Source organism: Astyanax mexicanus, chromosome 14 (assembly GCF_023375975.1).
Source record: "Astyanax mexicanus isolate ESR-SI-001 chromosome 14, AstMex3_surface, whole genome shotgun sequence".
NCBI classification, from domain to species: Eukaryota; Metazoa; Chordata; class Actinopteri; order Characiformes; family Acestrorhamphidae; genus Astyanax; species Astyanax mexicanus.
The window spans coordinates 34,855,500-34,879,808 of NC_064421.1; the positions used below are offsets into that span (position 1 = coordinate 34,855,500).

Sequence of the window (24,309 nt, forward strand, 5' to 3'; positions counted from 1 at the left end):
AAAGTAATTAGTTATAGTTACTAGTTACTTCTCCAAAAAAGTAACTGAGTTACTAACGGAGTTACTCCACTATAAAAGTAACTAGTTACCAGTAAAAGTAACTATTGCGTTACTTTCCCAGTAAAAAAATGAACAAAAGAAAATTAATTATGTAATTACTATTATTATTAGAAAAATAGCAAACGAAAATAAACCCAAAAATGTTGACAAAAATATAATCTAACAAATTAAAAAAAGATAAGAAACGAAATACTCCACATGACCAAAGAAAATTACTAAGACTTGCAATACTGAAAAAAAAAAAAACGGAAAAACCAAATAGCATCTGGGGATAAAAATTAAACAAACCAAACCACACTCTAAAACCACTCCGCTGAAATTCAGTGTTAAACAGAATTTTCAGTTTAGTTGCCCAGCATTAGAATTAGCATCAGCTACTAACCGCCCTAAGTGCTAGCTTGTTGGCCGACCAGAGGTGAGTGTTACTGGCCTGTAGCTTGCTGCTAACCCACGCTAGCACTGCAGAAGCAGAATTAACATTATCCACTTACCACAGCATTAGATTAAAGGTGAGTATATCTGACTGTAAACTGCATGTTTACAGTGTTAAAACAAGCTACGTGGGACGATAGCTAATATCGCACTTACCGGAACACTCAGGGTTCTGTCGGGCGGCATTAGCAGCTAATCACTAGCGGTTAGCGGCTAATGCTAATGCTCCAGTCCTTAGTGCTGTAAAAATGTGGATATCTAAGCTTACTGTAAATAAGCACAAGCTTTACTAACACAAATAAACAGTTTTCAGGAAATTAACATCCAGCACGGACTTATGACTGAATTTTTTTTATTATTATATATTTTTTTTTAGAATAGTTTTGTTTACTTAGCTTAGCTTTACAGGTCTCACCACGCAGCAGACAGACCTGTTGAATTTAAAGGTAAACATGGCGACACCCTTATTCCTTACTAGTGTCACAAAATGTGCCTTATTATCCAGTGCGGTTTATGTATGAAAATAGATATTTATTGATAGTGCGCCTCATAATCTGGTACGCCTTATAGTGTGAAAATTTGGTAGTATCTTCAAAAAGCGTGTAGCAGCAGGTTAGTAGCTGAAATTCGTAGCTCAGTTACAGCAGAAAAGACAGAGTCTAAGCTGAAAGCTCCAGGTGAGTTCTTACCTGTCGAATGTTGGAGAAGTCTTTCTCCACCCACGTGATCTCTGACTGCTTCTGTTCAATGTAGGAGGAGAATGATTATGACTATGTATTAGTTAGTATCCACTATGACTGATTTATATTATATACTACAAATTATTTAGTGATTACAGTATCCAGTGCAAATCATTTGGCATCCACTGATAATGTATTCATTATTTACAATGAATAATTTAGAAACAAATATGAATCATTCAGTATCCACTATGAATTAAATATGCTAAAGTTTTATCAGTATGTATTATGAATTTTAAAATATCAACATTACTATTAATATTAATATATTAATATTACTATTAATATTAATATAACTATTAATATCACTATGGATTATGTAGTGTCTTTTATTTACAAGTTCCTGTCTTAACTCCTACAGCTAAAAAATATGAAGTCACTATGATGCCACAAACACACACGCACGCATACACACACACAACTCACCATTACTGCATAACTTTGTTTCCCACTTTTCAAAGCTCATAAACAGCTACTCGTTCTACTAAAACAATCACCAACTACCCTTAAACACACACACACACACACACACACACACACACACACATAGAGACACGAGCACACACACGCACAGTCCAGCCTAATCATGTAAAAATGACTCAAGTGAAATTTCCTCTGTTCCTTCTGCTATTTCAACACAGCAGCTTCAGATCAACAACGACATGCACTCTCCGCTCTTACACCATCGAGTTTAGCTCCAGAGGGGGGGAGAGGACTCAGTCACAGATACTCTTACTGCACTACTTTAGTAGTATATCAGAATCCAGTGCTTGCCAGAATTGTACAATTACTAGGCCTGGACCAAAACTTGATTATCACTAATCATTTTCATTTAATTGTTAAAAGTCTGGGCCTTAACTTAGTTTCGAATGCTACCAAACCTTGTTCATGACTTTGAAAACTATAAGGACTAACCATCGACTTAACCTCAAATACTACAAAACATGCCTTGACTCGGATTAATCAAATACAATGTCTCTGCCTTTACCAAGACTTAAACTTGACTCTGGACACGACTACCATATTTTTCGCACTATAATAGAAGGTGCACTTAAAAATTGTCAGTGCGCCTTTTAATCCAGTGCCTCTAATGTGTGAATTCTACCAGGCAGGTTGTAAGGAGCAGTAAAGACACCAAATTGAGGGTTATTCAGGAGTTTCAGTTTAATGTTTCAGGCATTGGAGTAGCATTAGCATTAGCTGCTAACCACTATTTCACCGTTCAGAGGGAGTATTATTGGCCTGTAGCCATCTGTGTAGATTAACATCAAGCATTCGTTTGACTTTAAAAGAAAGTCTTTTTTCTATTACAGTTTTGTTTACTTAGCTTAGCTTTCCTTAACCTAGTTACCCCCCCACCATCACCCAGTGGCAAGACCTACTTAATTACAAGTTCTTTATAGAGCCTTATAATCTGGTGTACCTTGTGTATGAAAATAGACCAGGAAATAGACATTCATTGATAGTGCACCTTATAGAGCAAAAAATATGATATAATAAAGACTGGAACCAACCACTACACAGGCTACTGTGATAAAAGACTCTGACAAAAAGTACAAAGTAAAACGTGCAAACCAATGTCCAGGATTTCACAAACACTCAGCCTTGATTTGCCCAGACATGACCGCTTTAAAGTTTCAGTCTTAAGTCAGATTCTTAGACTACTACTAGAAAATGGCTTGAAAAAAAGGTCTCTTCCTTAACTCAGATTCAACTGCTACAAAGTATTTGCCTTAACTCAGACTCAACTGCTACAAGGTCTCTGCCTTAACTCAGACTCAACTGCTCAAGTCTCTGCCTTAACTCAGACTCAACTGCTCAAGTCTCTGCCTTAACTCAGACTCAACTGCTCAAGTCTCTGCCTTAACTCAGACTCAACTGCTACAAAGTCTCTGCCTTAACTGCTACAAAGTCTCTGCCTTAACTCAGACTCAACTGCTACAAAGTCTCTGCCTTAACTGCTACAAAGTCTCTGCCTTAACTCAGACTCAACTGCTACAAAGTCTCTGCCTTAACTCAGACTAAACTGCTACAAAGTCTTTGTCTTAACTGCTACAAAGTCTCTGCCTTAACTCAGACTCAACTGCTACAAAGTCTCTGCCTTAACTCAGACCCAACCGCTACAAGGTCTCTGCCTTAACTTGGACTCAACTGCTACAAAAAGTTTCTGCCTTAACTCGGATTCAACTGCAACAAAACGTATCTGCCTTTAAAGACCTAATAGTTGCTGTAGTAGATACACAAAGTCAAAAATGAGTAGTAGTAAAAAGAATCTTCACAGAAGCCTTGACACACACACACACACTAAACTACAAAGTGACAGTCTCATACACTTCCCCACTCAAAAGAACCGGCAGCACACAGAAAGATAAGGAACACTGCCTTTCACTGCCCTTTCATTCAAAACTAATTCCCTTTTTTCACTTAGTGCCCCCTTCCCTCTCTCTATCCAAATTTTAGATGGATGATGTTAACTTGCCTCACACACGCGCTGCTTGGTGCGGAAGATGTGCCTCCACATGTCCGAAAACTTAGTCGAAAGCGACACACACCCCACACACACGCACAGTTAGCCATTTACACTCATTCTGCATTTCCTCTTTTTCTGAATTTGTCAGGAAGAAAGAGAGAGGAAGGAAAAGAGCGATAGAGAAAGAGAGTGAGAGAAAAAACACTTAGCCTCTTTCATACTTTCCATTGCATCTTATATAATGGATTTAAGGTGGTAAGAATATTGCAAAGAAGAGGCCCATCAGCCTTGTGCAGCACTAACTTTAAAAGGTAGTATAAAAATAATTCTGCTAAAAACACATAAGGTGGATCAGTCTACCTTACATGATGCAGATTTAAGGAGATCTTTTTTGTTCCACCTTAAATGCTGCATCATTAAGGGTAGGTGGGGGTGGCAAATATCATTTTAGAGCCTAAGCCACAAGCTGGACACACCCCTAAAAGCCCAGTGATCAATGGTTTTAATGCAGTGTTCAGTATCAGGTTACACACACACACACAAAAACACACACACACACACACACACACACACACACACACACACACACACACACACACACACACACACACACACACACACACAGAGCTAAATAAAAGTCAATAATCCAGAGCCGTTTTTCTCTCCAGGGTGAGCGTCAGGTTGCTAAGCAGCAGATGAAGCCAGAGGACAATCTCTTCACACATATTTGAGACGTGTGAGCGGTGATCAGGTCCTCGTTAATACTGTGTGATGATGGAAGAATACTAAAGAGATTCTCACACAGCACAGTGTGTGTGTAACAAAAAAGATGCAGAGCTTTCAGACCTCAAACAATGCAAAGAAAACAAGTTCATATTTATAACATTTTATGAGTTCATAAATCAATATTTGGTGGAATAACTCTGTTTTTAATGACAGTTTTCATGCATCTTTACATGTTCTCCTCCACCAGTCTTACACACTGCTTTTGGATAAATTTATACCACTCCTGGTGCAAAAATCCAAGCAGTTCAGTTTGGTTTGATGGCTTGTGATCATCCATCTTCCTCTTGATTATATTCCAGAGGTTTTCAATTTGGTAAAATCAAAGAAACTCATTATTTTTAAGTGCTCTCTTATTCTTTTTCCAGAGCTGTATTTGTGTTTCAGGCCGACTTGAATCACTTATTTTCATACTTTACCTGTGCATAGTCAAAATGTAGGCAGGCGTACAGTACCAGTCAAAAATTTGGTAGTCAAACTTGGGCCTGATAAGAGCGTCATAACATTTTCTTTGCTACTGCATGACAGGTTACAAGTTCTTGAAACTATTCGAATTGACTGACCTTCTTTTTTTTTAAGGATTTTTTTTTATTTAGTTGAGTAGTGCCTGCCATAATATGGATTGAAACATTACTCAAATAGAGCTATTCACTGTATACCTGTAACTCTGCCTCTTCACAACTTTACAACTGATGATATCAAACACATTTATTCAGGTAATTAAATCTTCAGCATAGCTGAAAGCCATTCTTGATGACTATCATATAAAGTTAATGGAGAAAATGCCAAGATGTGCAAAGCTGTCATCTAAGCAAGAGGAGCTACTCTGAAGAATCTAATATATAAAACATATTCTGGTCTATTGAACACTTTTTTATTACTTACTAATTAATTCCATATGCTTCTCTTCAAAGTTTGGATGACTGAAGTATTAATCTGTAATGCAGAACATTTAAAAATAATAAAACAACTGAATTTAAATTCTGACTGATACTGTGTATTTGTAGGCTGATTTTACTGAGGTATATTTGTGTTATAGGCTGATATATACCGGCAGATTAATATAATATAAGGCTAATTTTGGTGGCATATGTTCCTGTTTTAGGACAATGTTACCCATGTGTATTCATGTTTTGGGCTGATTTTACTGATATATAGTTGTGTTTTAGGTTGATTTAACTGACGTGTACTTAATGTACTTGAGTTTTTTTAGACCAATTTACACCACATATCCTTGTTTTAGACTGATATACTCGTACAGTGTATTTGTAGGCTGTATTTGTGGAACTATATTCCTATTATATTCTGATTTTACTGAGGTATGATCAGGTTTAATTTTTTTGTGATGAATTTAAATGATGTAGTGATGACAGCTGTAAGCAGCACACTCCACTTAAACTACGTTGGAGAGAAGTGTGTTTTTTTTTTAATGCAACAAATAGGCATTAATATTCACAACACTGCGATTAACTCAATAAATAAACATGAGCTATGTTAATGAAGTGGGCAGTCAAGGACACTCACTGAAGGCCAGACATTGTGTAGTTCAGCACCAGCAGCTCCATCAGCAGCAGCATTTACTACATCCTCATTACCTGCAGTACCAACACTCAACACTTTGGGGCAGCACCTGCACTTACTTCACACTCATTATTCCTGACATGGAGGAAGACACTTTTCTACAGTCCTCTGTAATCACACACTCACACACACACACACACACACACACACACACACACACACACACACACACACACACACACACACACACACACACACACAAGCAGTGTAAAGTTCAGAGGAGTGATGCAGATGTTTCTCCTGTTCTCCACCTTCAGTAAACACTCACACAGCCTCACCCCTGTATTCATTCTATCTCTCTTTCTCTCTCTCCCTTTTTTCTTCCCCTCTTCCTACTTCTCTCTTTTTGTCTCCTTCTCTTTCTGTCTCAGTCACTTTCTGTCTCACTCTCTACTTCTGTCTGTCTCTCTCTGCCTCTCTATCTTTGTCTTTCTCTGTCTCAGTCTCTCTCAATTCAATTTCAATTTAAAAAAAGCTTTTATTGGCATGCCTTGCAATTAACAACTTATTGCCAAAGCAATCTCTTTCTGTCTCTCTCTCTGTCCTTCTGTCTCTCTTTGTTTATTTCTCTCTCTCTCTGTTTCTTTCTGTCTCTCTCTCTGTGTCTCTCTGTTTCTTTCTCACACTCCGTTTCTTTCTCTTGGTCTCTCTCTGTTTCTTTCTCTCTCTGTCTCTTTCTGTGTTTCTGTCTCTCTCTTGGTTTCTGTCTGTTTTTGTCTCTCTCTCTGTGTTTGTCTCTTTCTCTCTCTCTCTCTCACACACACACACACACACTACATTACATTACGTTACGTTACATTACATTACATATTAGAGGTGTGCCAAAAAATCGATTCACATAAGAATCTTGATTCTCATTTACTACGATTCAGAATCGATTTAAAATGTCCCAAAATCGATTCTGAGGGGCGGGTTTTAGACTGATTTTGGGCTGGGTATTTTTGTTGGACCTGGCAACCCTGGGGATAGCGCTTGTCCTTTCAAACGGAGATCTTCCAGACACACACAGAGCGTAGGTGTTTGAGAATCACCGGTAAGATGGCAGAACAAGCACTATATTACATTAGATTAACGTGTAGTTTCAATGTTTTATGGCAGAATGCTTCATAACAAGCATAAAAAAGATCGCTAGTAGTTAGTTTCAGTAACTGTTAGCTAGCTAACTAGCTAACTTTCCAGTTCCACCTTAAATAACGCTACAGGTGGCAGCGGGCTGCAGCATTTAAGGCGGAACGGAAAAATACAATAAGCTAATCAGAGCTAATTTCAGCTCCTCATCACAGAGGAATTAAGGAATGGACCATATGAATTAATTTCTCCACCTCCTGCCCCCTTTCTGAAGAAATACAACGACCTTAAATTAACTAGTTAATCAGCAGCTGCTCCTGAACTTTAGCGCTCCACTGCTATCATCACATCAGCCCAGCAGCGTCACCTACACACCACCGCTAGTAGCCTGGTAATAAAGCAGTGTTATTTATTATTTATTTATTGTTCATTAACGTCATTGTGATATCCCAGTGATTCCTCTGTCACTGAGGACCCACATTCCTGCACATTTTATTGTTTTTGTAACACATTACCTGCTCCAGGACCAGTGTATATTATGGAGGGTTTTTTTTTCAATAAGATTCATAAGCCAGAAGCAGAAATTTTTATAATTCAAATCGTTTTGAATCAAAAATCGATTTTGAATCGAATCGTGGCCCCCAAAATCGGAATCGAATCGAATCGTGAGATAGTAAACGATTCCCACCCCTATTACATATGGCAGGCGCTTTTGTCCAAAGCGACTTACAATAGTCAAGTAAAACAGTAACAGGAATTAAGATAAACCATTTTAGATAGGGCTTAAAGGAGGTTGAAGGGAAATAAAGGGATGGAGAAGTGAAGGAGGGGAAGAATGAAATGGGGTTAGAAGTAGTTAGTGTGTTAGAGGTGTTAGGAGAGTAAGTGCTCTTTGAAGAGCTCTGTCTTCAGGAGTTTATTAAAGATAGTGAGATATTCTCCTGATCTGGTAGTGGAAGGTAGTTGGTTGTTCCACCATTGGGGAACTCTGTATGAGAACAGTCTGGATTGCTTTGTGTGAATGTTTGGCAAAGCGAGGCGACGTTCATTGGAGGAGCGCAGCGGCCGGGAGGTGGCATAAGTCTTAAGGAGTGAGTGCAGGTAGGAAGGCGGTGTTCTGTCATCACCTTGTAGGCGATTGTAATAGTTTTGAATTTGATGCGAGCATCCACTGGTTGCCAGTGGGGCTCAATGAGCGGCGGGGTGACATGTGCCCGTTTTGGCTGGTTGAAGACCAGACGTGCTGCTGCGTTCTGGATCATTTGGAGTGGTTTAAGTAGTCGAGGCGTAATCGAATGAATCTGGGCTCAGAGATCAATCATGTTTATCTGATTTTTTTAAAGGACATGTTCCTGTTAACATGAAGCTTGATTACTATGATAAGCACCCTCCAGAAGAGGAAAGGACAAGAGAAAAGAAAAGGAGCAGAGAAGGAAGGACAAAACAAAACACAAGAAAAGAGAATAAGCGAAGAGACCGCAAGAGAGGAAGAGAGAAGAAAAGAAGAGATTGGAAAAAACAAGTGTGGACAAGACACAAAAAGAGAGGATCCGACAAGACAGGAAGAAAGAAGAGAAGGAGAGAGAAAAGAAGAAAAAAGACAAGACAAGACAGGATAAATTATGAGATTAGAGGTCAGTGATTATGATGTCAGTGACCGGGTCAGTCAGTTATAGTCAATAGGGAAATCTGGGGTGGGAGGTATAAAGTGTTTCAGCAGGCTGTTAAAATTCAAATCAGCTCCACAATGAGTCACAACTGCTTTAGTCCCTCACACACACACACACACACACACACACACACACACTGAGAGAGCAGTGTAGTTTGGTTCTGTTAGGTTTAAGGGTTTAAGTCTTTACTGGCTTCTACTGTTTATGAACTCTCTGAACCACACAGAGCTCCAGAGCTTCAGTTTAAATTATTTCATTATTTAATTTTTTCACCGACAGGTTTTTATTGGAAACAAAATTATTACAATTTTGGGGGGGGGGGGGGGGAAGTCAAACTAATAATTGTCCAATCAGGATTTTTCCACCTTGGTATCCGGGCAGATGCAGTCAAGCGAGCTCTCCTATTGGTCAGTCCTCCAGTAGTCAGACAGAAGGCCTCACACATTAAATACAAACATAAATAAAAATCTAAACAATAAAGTGCTTTCGTTCCTCACAGTGTTAAAAAAAAAAACATACGGCCAAGACCACCCAATCAGAACACCAGACTGGGACAAAAACACTCTGATTGGTGGAAATCTGTGGCAGTGTACTGAATGATGTAATACAGCAGCATCTAACAGGGTGAACAACCCCACACACTCATGAATGAGAGAGTTAAAGAGGGAAAGAAAGAAAGAAAGAGAGAGAAAGAGAGAGCGCAAGAGAACATAAAAAAGAGACAGAGCATGAGAGAACAAGAGAATGTGAGTAAGAGAAATAACTAAGAAAGAGAGAGCACAAGAGAGAAGTAATCAAAGAGCAAGACAGAAAGAGAGAAAAAGGGAGGAGAGGGAGATAGGAAGAGGGAGAGAGAAAGAGGGAGAACAAGAAAAAATAAAACAGAAAAAATAGAACAAAAGAGAGACAATGAAAGAGAAAACGTGATGGAACATGAATGAACAAGGCGAGAGAGGGAGTAACCGTTGTGATAAGGATGGCACAGTAACCATGACAACATGTCGCTGTGCAATAGCGGGAAGTGAATACAGAAAAAAAGACTCTGATCTTTCTCTCTCTCACACACACACACACACACACACACACACACACACACACACACACACACACACACACACACACACACATATATATACATACAGTGTACACCCCTCACATTTCTGCAGATATTTAAGTATATCTTTTCATGGGAAAGTAGTCTGATTAAATAACAGTGTAAATTTATTCTTCCCTCAAAATAACTCAATATACAGCCATTAATGTCTAAACCACCGGAAACAAAAGTGAGTACACCCCTTAGTGAAAGTTCCTGAAGTGTCAATACTTTGTGTGGCCACCATTATTTTCCAGAACTGCTTTAACTCTCCTGGGCGTGGAGTTTACCCGAGACCAGCCCATGACGAAATCTGCATAAGTTCCCATTGAATATATATATTTTAGTAAAATGTAAATGTCAATGTAAGCTTAGTTGGGACATTTCACTCAAGTTCTCTTGCATGGATCATCTATAGTCTAAGCTATATACATATACAAGCTAATAGGAAAGGCTTTTTTATGTAAGAAGTGGAAAGTACAGATAATTGACTGAGTTGAACTGAACTGGTTTCAAGCCCGGGCGGTCCAGAGCACCATTTTCTTTTCCATCTAGAATCAGTAGTCTGCTCGAGACTATCAGCTCCTGGTGCTGGGTGTGGAGTAACGTGATTGGTTTATTTTTTAACGTGTCTGCTTCACTTTATCACATTAATTCATTATTACTTATTGGTTTCCCCCCTCCCCATCCCCCAATTCAGTCCCATAGGCCATGCCAATTAAAGATCCAGGCAATCCTCTTGATTACATTTCTCCATGTCTGTAAAACTTTTACACTCTTAATATCAAGGCAAACCTTATGTGTATATTATATATTGGCACAAAGGACAGTTTCTATAAACAGAAAAGTGATGCATGATATTAAGCAACAGATACACAGATTATCTGTGTGAAAACAAACCAGCACTAATGATCCTCTTCTCCAAACAAGCCCCAAATCTGTCCTGTGTAAAACACTCTAAATGTATACATATACTGTAAAATATCACTTCTGGGCTAAAATCCTCTCTCTTTATCAGATTTCTTAAATCAGATTATTAAATGTAATTCTGTTCTAAGAAATGAGAGTATGCTGTTTACATGGCTACGTGAATAATCAGATAACTGCGATAATCTGATTATGAACAGATTTTTGAGTGCCTGTAAACATTCTCACTGACTTATCACAAACTCACTAGAAAGAACATCTCTAGTTGTCTTGGGGTTTGAGCGTGTGTGTGAAAGTGTGTGTGTGTTTACTGTATGCTGCACTTTGTCCCGTCAGTCCTCGCTCTCTGACCTTTTTCTCCTTTGTGCTCTAGTGTGTGTGTGTGTGTGTGTGTGTGTGTGTGCGTGTGAGTGTGTGTGTGAGTCAGTAGAGCTTATCTCTGTATGTGCCTCTTAATCAGCTCACCCTGCCTGATAAACCTAGAACAGCCCTTTAACAATCACCAGAGAGAAAACAGAGAGAGAGAGAGACAGACCTTATTTAAAGTGGAAGTTTTATGTGAAATGCTGATGATGGTAAAACAGTATCACAATTACAGTTTACCTCAGAATTTTTTCTGCATACTTCATACGTATCCTTCCACCATTTTTATTGATGTGTGAAAATTCTAAATAAGTTTTAGACCCAAAATCTTCTCAGATCTCTGGGAAAACAGTGTTTCAGACATCAAGCAGATTACTCAGAACCATCTGATGCAGTTTCTTTCTGTAAGAGAGCTTTTAGAATCTCAGACGTCTGGTTCACAATGTTTTTTAAGCTGTGAATTTTGAAAATCTCCCTGTTAAAGATGCATACTGGGCATATAGTTAATTGAGTACTCAAGAACCCGAGCACGTTCCAAGTGTGGGCAGTGCTGAGGTCAGCGTGAGCTGAGGGAGAGGTCAGTGCAGATGCTGTAATTCATCTCAGAGTGAACTACATCTGGATGGGTCAGAGAGGGAAGACAGATGTGATCTTTACGCCCGCAGGTTCATATCGGACTGAAGGGCAACTTCAAGCCTGGCTGACTTTTCTCATTTCCCCGGGGCTATAACGGCTGCCACACTGATACGGGTGTGTGTGTATTTGGGTGATGGATGGAGTACGGTTGGGGGTGTGTTCAGAAACGATGGGTGATTAATACAGCAACAGCATGAATTAAATCTCTGCAGAGGGACCTCCACGACACAGTGTCAATCAAAAGGTAATGGTAAGGGTTGGGGTATAGAGCAAGAGGTAAGGGGTAGGGTAAGAAGCAAGAGGTAAGGAGTGGGGTAAGGAGCAAGAGGTAAGGGGTAGAGGTGGGGTAAGGAGCAAGAGGAAAGGAGTGGGGTAAGGAGCAAGAGGTAAGGGGTAGAGGTGGGGTAAGGAGCAAGAGGTAAGGGGTTAGGGATGTGGTAAAGAGCTAGAGGTAATGGTTAGGGATGGGGTAAAGAGCTAAAGGTAAGGGGTTAGGGATGGGGTAAAGAGCTAAAGGTAAGGGGTTAGGGGTGGGGTAAAGAGCTAAAGGTAAGGGGTTAGGGGTGGGGTAAAGAGCTAAAGGTAAGGGGTTAGGGGTGGGGTAAAGAGCTAAAGGTAAGGGGTTAGGGGTGGGGTAAGGAGCAAGGTGTCAGGGGTAAGGAAGGGAGGGTAAAGAGAGAGAGAGCGTGGTAAGGGGTGGGGAAAGGGGCAAGAGGTAAGGGGTGGTGTAAAAAGCAAGAGGTAAGGGGTAAGGGGTTGGAAAAGGAGCAAGAGGTGGGGGAAGGGGCAAGAGGCAAGGGGTAGGGTAAGGAGCAAGAGGTTAGGGGTAAGGGGTGGGGTAAGGAGCAAGAGGTTAGGGGTGGGGTAAAGAGCTAGAAGTAATGGGTTAGGAATGGGGTAAAGAGCTAGAGGTAATGGGTTAGGGATGGGGTAAAGAGCAAGGCGTCAGGGGTAAGGAAGGGAGGGTAAAGAACAAGATGTCAGGGGTAAGAGGTGGGGTAAGGAGCAAGGCATCAGGGGTAAGGGATTGGGAACATGTGCGTAAGGGATGGGATATAGGTGGCCCAAGGCGATCGTGTGTGTGTGTGTACTACATTTTTATATGGAATATAGATGCCCACCCAAACATCCCCTGAAAACTGCAATCAATGATTCAGCAGTCGTGACCTTTCAAAGAAACACACTCCAAAAACATATGAATAACTCAGCCACAGAAACACACACTCCAGACAACTCTGAGACCAGAAAACAGCAAATAGATTTCTGAATGTTTGGGCCCATCCATTTAAAACTTTTCTCGACAAATATGTAAGGAAATTACAGAAAAGTTTAAAAACTAGGCTTAGAGGTATCTGGGGGGACCATCACCTAGTGTCTCTCTTTAAGTGTCTGCATACTGTCTTATATAAAAATTTAACCTTTGTATTGTACTTTTTTTGTAGTTTAATGTTCTGAAAATATTCCCCCAAAATGTTCTTCATAATTTAGAATTAAATAGAAAATGTTTGTGTCTTTAAGTCACAATGAGTAAATGAACTGTGTTATGATTGGCTGTGTCTAACTCTAAAATCACTGAGGAATGAGTGATGGAGATATGTGAATTAGTTAATTGATGTGACATCACAAACACTGAGAAAACAAAGCAGACAGTTTGTGCCATTTTGTGTCCATATATGGGCTGGGGTCACAGTAACACATGTACACACACACACGTACACACACACACACACACACACACACATACGTGCACACACACACACGCACACGTACACACACACACACACTTTAGCCTCTGGCTGTTGTCTCTTGTCTCTTTTCTGTTTCATCTCCAACTCAGAACAGTAGCATCACACACACACAGTGAGTAAGAGAGAGAGAGAGTGAGAGAGTAAGAGAGAGTGAGAGAGAAAGAGTAAGAGAGAGAGAGTGGGCTCTTGTTGGGCTCTCTTCTCTCACAATTCAGCAAATAATGAATAATTAATAAACGATGACTCTGTGTTTCTCTCTGTGTGTTTACAGGACTGTATGGGAAAGGATGGTTCTCTTGAGTCCTTATGACATAACTCCTGCTGTGCGCTTGCATACATGAACACACAGTGGTGAACACCATGATGTCAGAGAGGATGATGTAAAAGCCTGGGGTTGGTAGAGAGAGAGAAAAAATGAGAGAGTGAGAGAGAGAAAGAGAGAGAGAGAAAACAACTTGTGTAAAATTTTCTTTTGGTGTAGTAAAACATGATAAAGAGTACTAGCCTTTGTTTTAAAGCCCATCTCCACTCTCCCGTGGCTTTCAGTAATTTTTAGCAGTTTTTCCAAACATGCTTTGGAATGGATGATATATTTTGCCCTAATCTCCAGGAGCCACCATCTGAGGGTAAAGTTAGATTGGGTTACACTGCAGGTTGTAAACAGTGTTTTTTTTATACGCTTCTCATGCAGTTTTAAATGTTTAAAAGGTCTAAATGTCCTGTTTTAAATGTCATTGCCCTACCAATGAGTTTACCAATGGTGGTGTTTGAGCCTGGGTAATGGTGTAAAAAGCGATTTATCTGCAGGGGAAAAATATGCCCCATATCATCCATTCTTAAGCGTGTTTGGAGAAACTGCAAAAAAATGACTGGATCTCAGAAAGCCACACACAGAATAGAAGTGGACTATTAAACAAAGGTTAGTACTCCATCATGTTTTCTCCTTTAAACAACCCATTATTTACTGCTTTTTGTGTCTGTGCTCACAAGTTGGTGTGCACCATAATGTGGTGAACACTATGATGTAGGAGCCCAGAGTAGATAGATAGATAGAGAGAGAGAGAGAGAGAGAGAGAGAGAACACATCATTTGAACAAGATCTTATTCACTGCTTTTCTGTGTGTGCTCACAAGTTCTGTCTTATCCTGCTACTCACACACACAGAGCTATGCAGGAATGTGAAGCATTCAGACCCTCCTAAAGACAAGCTCAAGCAGTTCACCAACCCACACATGCGCACACACACAACCTGTGTATTCTCCACTGTCATTCTACAAGTCAAGTCAAGACTCCAGGTAGAAAATAAATGAACACACTTGTGAGTCAGTGAACTATTAAGATTTATACGACACACTGACTTACACTTGGGTAGCCACTTGGGTAACCTACAGAGTTGGGTTTTAATTGAACCATTAAGTTTGTGAACCACATTCTCGGAGAGTCAGTGAAAGAGTCAACTTCAGACTCAGCAGACTGGATGACTCAGCTCAGCTCCTCTGGAGTACTCCACAGCGCAGGGCTTACTGCTCTACACACTGACTCAAACATCTGACCACACACACACACACACACACAAAGTCTTCATCAGCCAATGTGAACAACACAGAGGATGGTTCCAATGTCACCATTCAAGACATAAACAAAGTGTTACCTGCTGAGACGGCATGGAAGTGCCCGCACCTGTATGAGCTGTGAGGTGTTATCTTGTAAGTGAGGCTGAACACTGGCCAGCATGCTCATGGAAAGGTAAGGTCCATAATGAGAGTTAGAAAGATTTGTGTAGGCATTTGACATTCATTGACTCACAGAGTCATGTGTTTACAGGAATACATCACAGAAGGCATTGCCACCCTCAGTAGACAGGGCAGTGGGTGGTAATGATGGTTGACTGAAAGCACTTGGCTAGGAACATCTGTGTCAACAGACATGCGACTCTCATAGAAATTGCCAACTTGATATTTCCTGATGTCTCCTCGTTTGACTTTAAAAGAAAATGTTTTAAGAACTACAGCTGAATTAGAAGGATAAAATGGCGATACCCCTGTAACTTACTAGTGTTGCATAATGCCCTTAGAATCCGGTGCGCCTAGTGTATGAAAATGAACCAGAAAATAGACGTTTATTGATATCGATTGATATAATCTGGTGAGCCTTCTGGTGTGAAAAATTTGCTTTGGGTTAATGTTTACAGTGTGAGATTAAGCACCTTTAACAGATATGCTGCAACATTTTGGTACCAGATACCACTGAACACCTTCAGACTATGCCTCTACTAGTCAGAGCTGTTACAGGGCCCAATAGGAACCCGCACTACATTAGGCATGTGGTTATGGCTGTTCTGACTGAATAAACTAGGCCTCATTGTGTTTTAAGTATGTACAAGTACACAGGAGCGTCTCAGTGGGTTATGAATCTGCATATGTTTGTAATTATTCTAAAACAGCATCATACCACAGCGCCAGACTGAAATCATCAGACGTCGTAAACACAGCAGCCAGACCGCAAATAAATGCAGTGTTAACTCAGTTTGTGTGTTTTTGTGTGTGTGTTTTTCTGTGTGTGTGTGTGTGTGTGTGTTTGAGCCACCTGTAAAAAAGGAAACCTGTACAAATGCAGAGAGCGTGTACGCCAAGCTTTCAAACACTTCTCATAACCCTCTGCAATCTCACACACACAGACACACACATTTACTCATTCCAGGAAAGAGAGAAGCGGACCCACTCGCCTGTGAGCAGATTGCACCTCGAACTGAGAGATTAAAGAGCAGATTAAAGTGAAGAGGAAGAGATGCAGCGATACTACACACCATAAACACCACCTGCTACCAGCTATACCTCTCTCACACACAAACACACTTACACACTATAGCTCATGCACGTGTTTAACTGCAAACAAACTAATCAAATAAATACAGTAAATAGCAAACCAATATCAGATATTTTTTTGTGTCAGAATGTAGTTTTTTGCAGTAATGTAGTACCCCTACTCAATCACTCAGATCAGTGTGTGATCAGGTTCCCAACTGCCTCTGGGCAGACATTACATAAAATGTAAAATAAAATAGTGAATTAATTGAACCACAAAAACAAACAAATAAACAAATACATTTTTCTACAGACTGTCACTTTAAAGACTTTTCCCTGATCTCATATCCAGGTCTGACAGCTGGCTGAACCCAAACACACACAGAGCTGAGCACGCTAATGCTAACAGGCATCAGGTAACACGGCAACCAGTCTGAGCCACTAACCGGCTCCAACTGCTGAAAAATTGATGAGTGCCTCTTCGGAGACCATGACCTCAAACAGTTTTCAGAGAGGCTGCAGACATGAAATCAAAGCCTGTCCCTTTTATATACACACACACACACACACACACAATAAAATAATATTCAATAATTCCAAATACATACAGATCTCATATGTTTTCTATACAAACAGTATCTTACAAAAGTGACTGCACCCTCACATTTTTTTGATGGGTCAACACTAGGGGTGTCACGATTTTCTAAATCCTCGATTTGATTTTATTTCCGATTTTAGGGTCACGATTCGATTCGATTCTCGATTTTCTTTTTTTTACAGCAGAGAGGCCTAAGATATATATGTAATGCCAACTTGTGGCTTTTTTTGGTAGCAGCAGTGTGCACTATTAAAACAGCAATTGTACAACATAAAATATTTAATAAAAAAATACAGGAACAGTCATGTACAAAATAATAGAACAATTAGAGCCTTAACAAACTGAACACTATCCTACTATAACAGTTAAACATGAAAAATAAGACTCGGTCCCTGAGAATGACAAGTTTTTTTCCTTTAATAAAGATATATTATTAATTTTATCTGAGAAAAAGATGCTCCTTAAGGAACCAAAACTATTAACATATTTGAGGCTAGACAAAAACAACTGTTATTTTTATATTTTCAAGTTTTTCTTTAAGAACATGAGAATGTCCACAGTCTCTGGAGAAAGGGCTGCTCTTTCAGCAGTCACAATGTCCGCGGCGCCGACTACAGTGTGCTGCACCATTTGCGTAGTGCGCGCGTGCTTGCGTTGCTTAGAGGGAGGGATTGTCGATCATCTTTTTGACTTCGATGCTCGAGACCATGACATAATTTCCATCGATTTCGATATCGTGACACCCCTAGTCAACACTGCAATGTAAATTAGACCATGTACAGCTTGTAAAAAAATGTAAATTTGCTGTGCTCTCAAAATACCTCAATAAACAGTCATTAATAACTAAACCATTGGCAACAAAAGTGATTACAGTACACCTCAAAGTGAAAATTACCAAATTTTGCCAAAAGTATCAATATTTTGTATGGTTTCTTGAGCATGAAGTTTAATAGAGCTTCACAGGTTGCCAACAGAATTCTCTTCCACGCCTCCATAACGACATCGCAGAGCTGGTGGATGTTAAAGGCCTTGTGCTCCTCCACATTCTGTGTAAGGATGTCCCAGAGGTGCTCAATTGGATTTGGAACTGGAGACATACTGGGCAAGTCCAATATTACCTTTATATTGGAGGTGTGTTGGACCATGACACTCCCACCACCATGCTTCACTGTAGAAAGGGGACAGCTGCAGGTCTTGTCAGACCACGAGACACGGTTCCAGTAATTCATGCTCTTGTACTGCTTGTTTTCAGTAAACATTTTGCTCAGAGCCATGCAGACAGAGTTAATGCATGGTGTGACGTACGGTCTGACAACGATCAGGTTAGACATCAGGGGCCATGTAGTCCAGGTAGCTTTAATTTTGCCTTTGCTGTGGACTGACATACTGCTCCAACTGCTGATGTGGTGATCTGGGGTGCAATCACACTTTTATAATGTGAGAGATTCTGTCAACAACAAATTGTACTTTTATTAAGTTTTCTTAGGTTCTAAACTGTCTCACTCCTTAACCCCCCTTTTTCCCTATACACTCTTAACCTTTTGCCCCTCACCCTTATCTCTCACATCTCTCCTTTGTTTAACATAAGTTGATAGAGACACCCCCAATGATGACACCCCCCACATACTCCTCCATAAACCCTTACCCTTTCTCCCCCTGCTGTGTTCAAAGCAATTTCTCATGTATGTAAAGTCCTGCTAAAATGTCTTAGTAGCTCAGTCTAGTTGAGTCTCGGTCAGAGAGTCTCACACAGACAGTAACAGACAAGTCACATGGACTAGTCAGGCGGACACAGAGGGCACAACGACCAACTAAGCTGTGCCCGTGTAGATTTTCTGTCTGCACGAGAATAAACTCAAGTCATCTCTCAAGCTGTCTCCTGATTCCTGATTCTGACTCCTGATTCCTGAAAGCCGAATTTCTAACAAATGTAATCCATACGTTAAATAATTCATCTTTTTTATATGACATTATTTGTTTTTTTTTGTATGCAGGTCCAATTTTTTGGCTTTACTGGAAATTTTTATCTTGCCCATGTAGAAAAAACACAACACATACACACTTAAAGTGTAAGTGTCAGCGGTGTGTGTGTGTGTGTGTGTGTTGCACACCCCCCCTGTGGAAATCTAAGCGGAGAAGCCATTATCCTGCATTAGAGCGTTTACAAATCAAATTTACACAGACAGAAAAAGCATTTATTACCTTCAATTTCCATTGGGACACTCGCAGCACTGTACCCCACACGCCACTAACTGAGCAGACCCACATGCTAAATGATGATTTGAATGGTAATCCACTTCTGCAGGAGATGTTATCAGCTCTCACTTCAGGGCATCTGTCTGCAAGTGTAAAACCCTTAGCGGCTGCAGAGCCTGATTTACTGCACCTGCACTAAACCTGCAGCGAGGAGGCAGACACAGCAGCAGCGCAGATAGAACTACAGTCACAGCAGACCGTACAGTCCCTACAGACCCAGTCCACACAGTCCCAACAGATACAGTCTACAAAATCCTTACAGACCAAACACTTACCTCCAGTCTCTACAGCCCCATTCCCAACAGTCCCTACAGACCAAACATATTCAACATTACCTCAAGTCTCTACAGCCCCATTCCCAACAGTCCCTACAGACCAAACATACTCAACATTATCTTCAGTCTTTACAGCCCCATTCCCAACAGTCCCTACAGACCAAACATACTCAACATTATCTTCAGTCTCTACAGCCCCATTCTCAATAGTCCCTACAGACCAAACATACTCAACATTACCCTTCAGTCCTTACAGCCCCATTCCCAACACTCCCAACAGACCAAACATACTCAACAGTCCCAATAGTACAATCTAATTTGCAACATACCAAGCAGTCACAACAGTACTTACAAACCAAACAAACTCCACATTACCTTCAGTCCCTACAGCCCCATTTTCAACAATCCCTACAGTCACAACAGTCCCTATACAGAACTTACTGAACATTACCTACAGTCCCTACAGCCCCATTCCCAACAGTCTCAACAGTCTCAGGTCCAACAGTAGTCATCCCCACAGTCTCTACAGACAATATTCTTAACAGTCTGTATTATTCAAGTACCAACAATATTTGTACCCACACTTCCTACAGACCAAACATCCTTTAGAGTCACAACAGCTGCAGTCATAACACTCTCAACAGTGCCTACAGCCTCAGCAAACCTAATTTCAACAGTTCTAACAGTTCCAGTCCCAACAGTCCAATCCCAGGTGTGCCACCTCCCACAGTATCAACAGTCCCTGCCCCAACAGACCCAGTCCTCACATAGTTCCAACAGTCCCTATAAACCCAACAATCCTGACAATCCCAAGTACAACAGTGGACAGACCTATTCCCAACATTCCAAACAATCCCTGCACACTGCTCAAACTAGTCTACAATAGAAAGCAGAAAACACATATTCAAAAATATGTCAGACATGGTAAAACCAAATTACACAGCTAAAACTACACAGCTAACACTGTGTGTACAGTACAAAATCATACAATACCAGAAATCACATAATTAAGCCAATAAACGTTTTGCTCTACTAAGAGCCTACCTATGCACACAATATACACATACTGTAGACAATTTGCATATGTTTACATCTCTTAATGCGGTCAATGCACAGATCCACGTTTTTTAATATTTAGAAAATTAAATAAATCACCAGAATTTTAGCCACACTGACTCATGTGTCATCCTCTGTGATGGGTTGGACGTATTCTAGTAAACAGCAGACTTTATATCATAAATCGTATGAAGATAAATAATAAAATACATGTTAAACATGGTGAAACTCTGTGTTCTATTCCTCTTTTGAAGCTTGTTGAGTAAAGTGTTTTGTTACTTCACCTTTAATAGCTGTGAACACTTCAAACCTCCAGCAACAAAGAGCTTCACTGATAACTGCTGCTCCTCTCCCCCTTCAACTTCACCAGTACAGCAGCTCGCCCCGTTACCATGCTGATTACTCAACACCATGACAACAGCGTCGAGGAAACCACGGCAGCGGCGCAGAATAGTACCCCACCCCCCACCGCACCCCATCACACACACGCACGCACAAGGGAAAAACATCATAAATATATTAACATCACTGCTAAAATAAGCCTCTGCATCAGTGTTCTATGAAATACACAAATACGGTGACATAATATCTAAACATATTTAAAACAGAAGCTCTACACCTCACACCTCAACTGCAATCAATTCAAATTATACAATAAACCTTGTTTATTTTCTTACAGATCAGCTCTGAACTTTTTCAGAGATTTTCTGAAGACCCTGGAATGGTTTCTCTTAGAGCAGCTTGTCCCTGAACTTTAATTCACAGTTGGAATTCAGCTCAGCACATCAACACACCTTTTCAGCTCCTTTTCTAACACCTGATAAATCAGCTGGAGGCCTAGAATTATAAGCAGCAGAGGTGACTCACATCCCACTGTGTGCTTCAGTCTCACTGTAAAGAACGACAGAGTGACGGGTTATTCCACTTTACAGGTTAAGAATCCAAAATCAAAATAAAAACTAAAATCAGGATAATAACTAAACCCTTCCGGCTGCTGGAGCCCGCCTGAGTTCCTGGACATGAAGCTATTTATTCCCCCTGCAGCTCTTGGGGGGGGTGGAGGAGGGGGGGGGTGGATAATGGAGGTATTATTAGCCGCTGCAGTGTCCATCTCTTATCGATGCAGCAGCCCGTCCCATACAGTCACACAACAGATCCCAGTTTAATCCCGCAGGATGAGCTGGAATACGATGCTTGTTTTGCTTGTGATTGCTGGTTTTGGGTGGGGGCTACATCCAGGTTTAGCATTAAGACTAGGGTTTGATTTAAATTTGGATTAGGATTAGGTTAGTTATGGACCGACCCAGGCTTAAAACCAGGGTTAGGCTAAGATTTAAGACAAGGGTTTAAGGCTAAAACTAAGATTCAGATTTTAGGTTAGGACTAGGACTAATTTTAGACCAATTTTAGACCTAAGTTTAGGTATTATGTATAGGCTATGGCAAGGTTTAGGGGGAACACAAATGCAATGCACCAGATGCAAAAGCTATCTTAGGACCAGGTTTAGGTTTAAGACAAAAGTTAGGTTTAGGTTTTTACGTTGGGCCAATGACCAGGTTTAGGGTTAACACAAGAGGTAGGTTTAGGACGAGGTTTAGGCTTTACTTTAGGGCTAGGACCAGGTTAGGGTAAACACAAGAAAAGTAGTTTAGGACCAGGTTTAAGACCAAATGCAGGTTAGGTTTAAAATCAGGGCTATGGCAAGGTAGATTTATGACCAGGATTAAGACCAGGCATAGGTTTTAGGCAAAAGATAGCTTTAAGTTTGGGGTCAGGTTTAGGTCAGAGCTGGGACCAGGTTTAGTTATAAGACCAAAGTTAGGTTTATGTTTAATGACTGGGTATAGGTTTAACACAACAGTTGGGTTACGAATCAGGTTTAGGTTGGAAACCAAAGTTAGGATTAGGTTTTGATCAGGGCTGGGACAAGGTTTAGATTTTAAAACTGAGGTAGGGCTTGGATCAGGTTTTAGTTTGGGGTCAGGGTTTGATTAAGGTTTTAGTCTTAAGGCTAGGACAAAATGTTGGATTAGGACCAAGTTTAGGTTTAAATGTGTGGTGTGTGGTTTAGGTCCAGGTTTAACTTAAGAGGTAGGTTTAGGACCAGGATTAGGACCACGTATAGGTTTTAGATTTGAGGATTGGGGTAGGGCTTGGATCAGGTATTAGTTTGGGTCCAGAGTTAAACTGAGGTTTTAGATTAACGCTAGGACAAGATTAATATTAGGACTAAGCTTAGGTTTAGATGTGTGGTGTATGGTTTAGGACCAGGTTTAGCATTAGAGGTCATTTTAGGACCAGTATTAGGACCAGACATAAGTTTTAGATTTCAGGATTGGGGTAGGGCTTGGATCAGGTTTTAGTTTGGGTCCAGGGTTAAACTGAGGTTTTAGATTAAGGCTAGGACAAGATTAAGATTGGGACTAAGGTTGGGTTTAGATGTGTAGTATATGTTTTAGGACTGAGGTAAGTTTCAGGTTTTAGATTAGGACTAAAACCGTGATTATATACAAAGTGAACTAAATACATATTTAGTTTAATGCACATTACAGGAAGTAACTACAGAGCATTTAAAAGTCTAAATACTGTGTTACCAGTTACTCAGTGTAATGGAAATGCTCCAATACCTGGCTGAACAAAAAGCTTAGAACAGAACAAGTTCACAATGGCCATCAGTTCATCCTTTATGGTGCTTAACACCTCGAACAGGACTAAAATATAGCAGAGAGTAAAAAATATCATCACACCACGCAGTATAAAAACAGTGTTAGAACTCCCACCATCTGTACATCAGCACGGCCTGCTCCCACAACAGCACACGCACAGGTTACACACACACACACACATTCATGAATGAGGGATGGTTTCAGCTGCACTGTGTGTGTGTGCAGAACAATGTTAGACTGTATTAGATAATGGGATCACCGGTTATTATCTTTGGCCTTGATATGCAGCAGATTAGCTGTAATCCAGAGGGGTTAATTAGCAGGCCATTTTTATTTCAGCTCCTGTTAGAGAACTCTGCCACAGGTGACACTTTTCACACCAGAACCAAAATAGCTCGTCTCCAGAGGCTCCATCTGTCAGATTCAGAGCAAACCTGGAGCACCTAAAATATTATGCATGTAAAAAATGAGCCAAATCATAATAAATGAGTTCAAACTCTGCGATTACAAGTATAATTAAAATTAATTCCTCAAGAACTGCAGAACTTCCTGGGAGTTACCTTAACATCCCTCACAAACCATTAGCATTTTCAACTCCTCGCAGTGTATTCAGTCTCATAGGCTCCACCTCCTGTTTTAGTTTTGGGAAAGAAATCAGTTGTCCACTTTACACAACTTTTTGAATTGTCAGGTCATTGTCAAAATCAAAATCAGCATCAGCTCCTAAGGACTGTTGGCCCACCGGGCATTTGCCCGGTATGCCAGATTACCAGTCCAGCCCTGGGTTCATATGGAGAAAAGCAGAGTTTATACCATTTATAAGTCATTTTTGGTATAACAGAGGAAACAGTAAGATGAGGCCTCTACAAATGACTCCATATGTAAGATATGTTGGTTGGACATGTTCTCTCTCTTTGCAATGCCACTGGCTGTAGGTAGTTGCAGCTCTTGACTCTCAATCACCTGCTGGTCTAGATATTAAACCCTCTAGATATTTGTCAGGGTATCAGTGACTTGCAGCGATCAATTGGTGATGGCTTGGCGAGCGTCTATCAGTAGTAGTTCTACAACTACAAGACTGAG

At 40.4% G+C, this 24,309-nt stretch overlaps 1 protein-coding gene across 3 annotated transcripts in view; it reads right to left on the reverse strand.

Moving 5' to 3' along the window:
- The window catches only part of rps6ka1 (ribosomal protein S6 kinase a, polypeptide 1), a 78,489-nt gene that overhangs the window by 27,882 nt on the left and 26,298 nt on the right, over positions 1–24,309 (reverse strand). The window contains exons 1-2 of one of the 3 annotated variants that reach the window (XM_049464087.1): positions 3,712–3,819; positions 1,182–1,232 (exon numbers count right to left, since the gene is read on the reverse strand). The exons of 1 other annotated variant lie outside the window; for it this stretch is intronic. In XM_049464087.1, the coding sequence (XP_049320044.1) occupies positions 1,182–1,232; positions 3,712–3,753 (93 nt within the window). In that variant the 5' untranslated portion in view covers positions 3,754–3,819. Of the gene's footprint in view, positions 1–1,181; positions 1,233–3,711; positions 3,820–24,309 lie in introns of those variants that run through there. One more of the 3 variants, XM_049464085.1, reaches the window with a different exon arrangement.